The 6,998-nt window shown below is 40.2% G+C and overlaps 1 protein-coding gene across 1 annotated transcript in view; it reads left to right on the forward strand.

The window, feature by feature from the left end:
* klhdc3 (kelch domain containing 3) overlaps window positions 1-6,400 on the forward strand; it is a 32,084-nt gene extending 25,684 nt beyond the window's left edge. Inside the window, exons 10-11 of the mRNA XM_079559792.1 lie at window positions 1,136-1,214; window positions 5,056-6,400. Of these exons, the coding sequence (XP_079415918.1) occupies window positions 1,136-1,214; window positions 5,056-5,122 (146 nt within the window). The 3' untranslated portion in view covers window positions 5,123-6,400. The remainder of the gene's footprint in view (window positions 1-1,135; window positions 1,215-5,055) is intronic.
* Window positions 6,401-6,998: the final 598 nt, after the last annotated feature.

Here is a 6,998-nt window from a genome sequence, read left to right on the forward strand (position 1 = left end):
GTCAAACCCTTTCCTCTTACAAACATGCGCATTAGGCTAATCCTCCAGTTGCGTCTCCTGATCTATCCTCACTCAGGATCTTCAGGTGGCTTCCATGGTGCCCACTGCTCCTGACAGGTTGTCTCAGTGAAGAATTGGTCGAATGCAGAGGGATTAAAGGGAGATTTTCTTTTAATTCATGCAGTAAGAGTTTAGTGGTGCTAGGCTAGCACTAGGCTAGTGCTAAGCTAGCACATGTCTATGGTAACTAGTAGCCTGCATTAAAAGCAGTCTGACCAAGCACAATGCACCTGAGGCAAATCACTTGCAACACCAGACTACCCAAATGTCTGTGTTGAAATATTTTGAAATATAACCATTTTGCATTTAAAATAACTTATATTTCAGCAGCATCAACTTCCTGGTTGTAAGCTACGCAGAATGATATGCTAGGTTACCGGATCTACAGTAGTTTGTTTATCTGCGGCCAGCATTTTGGTTTGTGAATTCTACACGTGGAATTCACAAAGGAGCTTTCTACATATCAGATATGGCAACGTTTGGAAGACTACCTGATGATTTTGAAGAGATTTTTAATGCAGGCTACTAGTTACCATTGACATGCACTAGCCTAGCACCACTAAACTCTTCAAATATAAGGACTGCATGAATGAAAAAATATGCATCTCCAGAAATCAACAACCCTCTGGATAGCTAGGAAACGAGGCCCTATGAAAAAATCCTGAAATATCCCTTTAATGACATGCTGTACTGTACGGTGAGACACAATGTTATTCAGGGGTAACGTTTATTTGTCCAGAGGCTACCAAATATAATCTACTCCTGAAGATGGAGCTGTGCAAATGAACACAATTAAATTATGAATATGATCATTATGCTAATCGGTTTCAAAATTACACAATTGGATTTTCATTCAAAGACAGTTTTTTGGCGTTGTTCAATTATATGTAGGACAACTTGGGCGCAAACCAAAGCTCGTCATTAAACCAAGCTTTGGTTTTTAGCATTAACCGCAGCACTTTTATCTACGTCTTCTGATCTTATAAAAATCAATGTTAATTCCCCACAGCTCTGGACTGAGTAACTCCCATGGTTGTTTTATGAATCATTGTTCTTTTCCTCTCTTTGTTCCCAGGCCCTAATTTGAAGACGTTATGCAAAATCGCTGTGATCCAGTACAGTCTGGAGCAGTCGAGCCTGCCACACGACATCAGGTTAGACGCACTCACCTCCGGAGCGCTCTGTTGTTCGCCTTTGCACCTAACGACTCACACGTACGCAACGGTCATTAAGCGCTGTTTATGACTCATTTGGCTGATTTTAGCTGAGTTTTCTTTCGCAGTTTGCCTGAAAGCATCTAAACGCCCTCGCAGAAACGGTAATGGCGCTATTTGTGTTTGGTTTTTGTGTCACTGTGTGAATTAAAGTTTGGGGAGGAACGCGTTAACTGACGTCAGGCGCTGGAGTAGCTAAAATAATTATGAGGTTGTTCTTGCTGATGATGCCAGAAGCAGAGGAAAAGTGTTCTGATGAGTTAATCTGATGATAATTGCATTTGGATGACGTCTGCTACAGAAGTTGGACATACTCATAGTCATCTTCTTGCACTTTTAGCGTTTCTGGCGTTGAACTCACCGGAGCCATCCCTACTCCTCCACTGTGTCCCGAAGATTTAGATTATTACATTTTCAGAGGCTCTCACAAGGATTCCTATAATCACCTATTTATGGCCTGAGAGAAACGACCCGACTTGGATAAGTAAGAGCTTCCTATTGGTAAATTACTGCAGGCTCATGGTCTAAATGTTTCATGCTCCACTTGAACCACTTTTTCACCATAAGAGTGTGATGAATCCTGGCAGTCCACTTGGAATATGCTCGTACCATCAAAAAAAAAAATTTTTTTTATTGTGCATTAGATTTGATATGTCTGTGTAAGGTAAGGCTGGACGATGTGGTAAAAAAAAGAATAATATTTATTTTCTCATACCAGAAATAAATACATGAACTTGGACATATCTTTTATACAAACGTCACAAAAATCTTCCATTGTCTCGTCCAAATTCCAAAACTAGATGCTGTTCCAAAGAAATGGCTGTAAACCTGTCGATTAAATTATATAAAGTCCCATTAAGATTATTGAGATTGATCAAATAGTCCGGTTCACTATGTAATTTCGCTGGATTTTTGTGGAGAGTATCAAACTATACATTTTTGAAAAGTCAAATCAGCAAAACAATGTTTCCATTTGCTCTGATATTTTTTTTTAAAAAGGTGCAATACTCGCAATAATAACATTTATATGGGGAGTAAAAAACGTAGTTTGGCAGAAACTTACAAAATTTGCCAGAAAATTCCATTCGCTCGGTCCAATCAAAAAAGTAAATGAAACCCATGTCATGTTTCATGGAGTTGCCATAGCAACGACCAGAACTCCCCATTTACTCTAATGGAAAAATTGTACAATTTTACCAAATGACAAGGGCAAATGGAAACATTGTTTTTCTTATTGCTTATACCAGGGTTTCTCAACCTGCGGGTCAGGACCCCCAAGGGCATCGCGAGACAAAATTGGGGGGTCGCCAGATCATTTAGATAAAATATACATATTTTCATTAGCATATAATCTACTATTTTCTTGTAGCATGTGTTTGCTGTTTTGCCAGAGTGGCATTATTTGTTCGTAGATTGATTTTAGCCATGTATTTTTTTATTTTTTTTAAAGAATTATTTAGGCGAATGGTTCTATTTCTCACGGTGTGACCCGGGCAAGGGGTCACAAACTCCTTTAACTGTTATAATGGGGGTCGCGGCTCCAAGAGAACCACTGGCTTATACCATAAGGTTTCCAAAAATATGTAGTTTTCATGCTCTCCACGTAAATCCCACAGCAGTGTAAATCTAAACAAAGTGAAACGGACTAAAAGTAGGGATTTCGTTTACATTTTGACCGAGTGCAAGCTCTCAGTTGTCCAGGTGTGTTCCAGTAACGGCATAGAAAGCCCTGAACAAGAAGCTAGTCGAGTTGGAGTCTTACTGTTGCTGTCTTATCAGAAGCATGTTTTTTTATAACACTGATATGTTTTGGAAAGTCTTATTCTTGGGTCTTTAATCTACTTCAGAAAAAGTAATCTGACATCCCCCAAAGTAGACGTGAGCCGCATGTTTCACGCGGACACGTTTGGTGACATGTAAGGGTTAATTACTCTGCTTTCGGGCTCCATCTCTGCAACTCGATCCTAATTACCGCTCTTAGTCTCTCATTCCTCCTGCACCATCACTGCCACCTTGCACGCCGCACACTTCTGATGTTTTCACTTGTCTAAAAGGCCTTTCAGCTGAGGTCACTGGGGCCTGGTTAACTCCCCTCTCTCCCTCTCCTCACGCCCTCCTGGCATCTACAGCCCGTGTGCCAAATCTCCAAAACAAAAAAAAACGAACAAAGCCGCGGAGAAGGAGCGAGCGTGAAACCGAAGCCAGAGATAACAATCTGCCTCTCGACCTTTGGCTTTCGGGTGGGTCAGAGTTGGACCAAGTTGTCAGGCCCTGCTCCGGCTTCTAAAGTTACCCCTCTAGACCTGTCCAGCGATCTTCACTTAAAACACAGGGGCAAATGTGACACTAAAGCTTGACTGAGTGTTTGAATGTCGCTATAACATTTAAAACAATATCAGTATTGAGCTTGTTACATCAGAGTCGCATTTGGGTAAAGTAAAGCTCTTTTTGGAGTCTCCATCCTCTATTTCTGTGCCGTGCTCTTTTAGTTATAAATAAAGGTGATGAAGAGCAAGATATTTGATTAATTTCATACGAGAAGTGCACTTTGCGGCTCTTTTACTGGGACAGGTGCATTGGCGTTGCCGCACACGAAGCTGGTCAAACAAGAAAGCGGAGAAAAACGCCCGCTCCCTGTCGTACTTCCAACACCGGTGATTTATTAGCGGCCGCTCTGCTAATAAATCACCGCTGTGCGACGGTTCACAGGCATTTTCGTGTTTTTTTTACTTTGTACAATGTCAATTAAGCAATATTTCATCACTTGTTTCCACTTTGCACTGCCTAAAAAGAACATACCATTGTTCCTCTTTACCCACCACAACCCCAACATATTTTACAGGATACTTGACACAGGGGTTACAACACCGACTTTTGAGCTCTTTTTTTTGTTTGTTTTGCATTTTAAACATAAAACTCAAAAAACAATAGGGACAGGTGTGTTGGATAGAGGGAGCGACTCGACCCGAACTTAAGACCGAAAGCAGCTTTTTTTCTCTTTCTGTTCTGAATGTACAGTACAACTCAGCAAAAACAATAGTTCAACTGAAGTAATTATCTGTTTCCTTTATGAGTAGCTTCCATGATTACCTATGGACAATGCTGTGTCTCTTGTCTTTGCCTGAATATATGTATTTTTTTTATTTAAAGCCACACCGCGTAAAATTTTACCAAATAAATAAAATTGAAATACAAGCATTTATTTTATGACAGATATTTTCAGAATTGAAAAATACCTCATGAATGTACAAACAAACATTTATGAGACTCACCCCTCCAAAGATATGACTGTAAACTTTACTGGAAGTGGGTGCGTCTCCAGCTTGTCTCCATGGAGATGTGACAAAAGGCAGTAGAATTTGCGATATAAACAGATTAGTTTCTCATCCAAATCCATTCTTTTATTACACACTGCAGTAACGGCATTTTCTGTGTTGAGCTGGTCATTTAGGAGCATGTTTTGTTTTGCCGCAACAGTATAGTCCAAAATGTTACGCAGTGTACCTTTAAGTGATAGGTAATACACAGGTATAAAGTGATGGGTATATAAGATACAAAGTGCATATTTACACAAGTGAGAAGGACACAGGACACAATAGAAGAGACAAATGGAATACATATGGGGAAGGGAGGGTTACGTGATTGGATGAATAAGTAAAACAGAACTAAATGAAAGGGGTTTGATCATATGTCGTCATTACATTGACACTCCGAGCCCCAATACCTGAATATCGAATACTTCAGTGACATCTCTAACTCTTGCTCTCGTGTCCCGGTGCAGGTGGGAGCTGGCCGCCATGACGACCAACAGCAACATCAGCAGGCCCATTTTCTCATCCCACGGCTGATCCGGAACCACGCCCGTTTCCCTGAACTGTTATCTTTTCCTAATCAGCCGTTCTCTGGACGAGTTTGACCCGGGCACGGAGTTAAATCACCGTCCGTCGAATTCTCACAACCACCTGACCAGCGACCGCCTGGGACATTTCTCCCCACGACTTAAAGGATGGTCCGAATCCTTTGACGCGAGTGAGAAGATAATCACGATTGTTTTTCCTCTTGCTATATCGCATCATCAACGATCCAATCAGAGCCGCTGATAATCATAAGCCACAATCTTAAGCACATGAAGAGACGCAAACCCCCCGGGGGCAAAGGTCTTCATATCTCCCTTCAACAATCAATGTGAATTTGACACATGGAGAAAGTGCTGTTTAAGTTACAGGTTATTCACGCCACATGATGCATTTGTCGTTGCTAATTAAGTTATTGTTCTGAGGCAAAGCAGGCTATACTTTTTTTTTGTTTCTCCAAGGCTGTAAATGGTACCAGATGTGTCGGTTTGTTTGTGAAAAATGCCACCCAGCATTAATGGAAGCAGGCGTCTTTGCAAGGTAATGCCATAATGAGAAATCCAACTACCTCCCTTTTAGATAGAGATATTCAAATCTGTAAAAAAAATGCTTTCTCTCCCCTATGAAAAAAAACAAAAAGCCTTTCTTCTTAGCTCATTATTTGTGGCCTAAAGATTGTGAATCCGATGCCACTTATTTGTTAAGTGCCAAACATGAAAAAGGCAGTGCAAATGTCCCTTTTTACACAAGTTGCTAATTGTGTCGACGCTGTCTTTGCTAATATGCATATTTCAGACAATCTTACGGACTCGCCCTGTTACCTGCTTGTTCACGGTGAAATGTAAACTCATTTCCAAAGGCTTAACTGAGCAAATGTTACAAATAAGGGCTTTTTTCCTTGTCAATACTCTCTCTCTCTTTCTCTCTCTCTCTCTCTCTCTAGGACAAATCTTAAAATGCACTGGGACGTCTCTACAACAACTGCAGTATGGACACAGTTGTTAAATGGACATCTTAATCTAACAATCAATAACGTATATACACACGTCTCTGTCTTTGTGTTCTTATGTGGTCCATTTCTTGTTGAACTCTTTGGTTGATTAAACATAAAAAAAAAAAAAAAAGGAGAAATCACCAACTTTAGCTTGCCTACAAAGTGACTTATTAGTGCTGAAATCTACAGATTAGCCCAAAATTATTCATATCTGAGACGAGTTCAAGTGCGTATGACAGGTTTTCTTATTACCTGGTTTGATGGGGTGATGGAAAGTATTAATGGCATCTTCATAACAAAAAGTCTTCTGTTCTAAATCATACGTGATATCAGAAGAGGGGCGATTCTTTATTCTCTTTAAGTATAGAACCGTGGCTCTTCCATGGCCCTTATGTACAGTATGGTTGCAGTGGGGCTGTGTGGACTGTCACATTCTGAGTCCAAGTACCAGTAAGGAATCACCCAAAAAAAAATGCAAACTAGGTAACATTACTACAAAATCTTAATGTTCTGGAAAGATGAACCATCATGCCACGGTTAAGAGTGAAAATATAACTAATAATGACGTCAAAAAGTAATGAATAATTTTGGGCTTTGTTGTAAATATAGTGATACCGAATATTTTGCTGAATTACTACAGTTAAAAGGATTAACTGTATTTGAAGCCCCTCGAGTATATGAAAGCCTTAACTTGTATTAGACGTTTGTCAAAGTTTGCCTAAAAACACTTGTGTCGTACATGTATGTGATTGGACATACTGCATTTTATTTGAAGCCTGGTATGAACTAAAAGCTGCAAATGCGGCTGAGCTTAGGGATAATCTTTTGATGGACAAAAATACTAATGGGGGGGAAAGTGTTGAGAACAAAGCGGAG

This window comes from Gobius niger (genome assembly GCF_951799975.1).
Source record: "Gobius niger genome assembly, chromosome: 7".
NCBI lineage: Eukaryota > Metazoa > Chordata > Actinopteri > Gobiiformes > Gobiidae > Gobius > Gobius niger.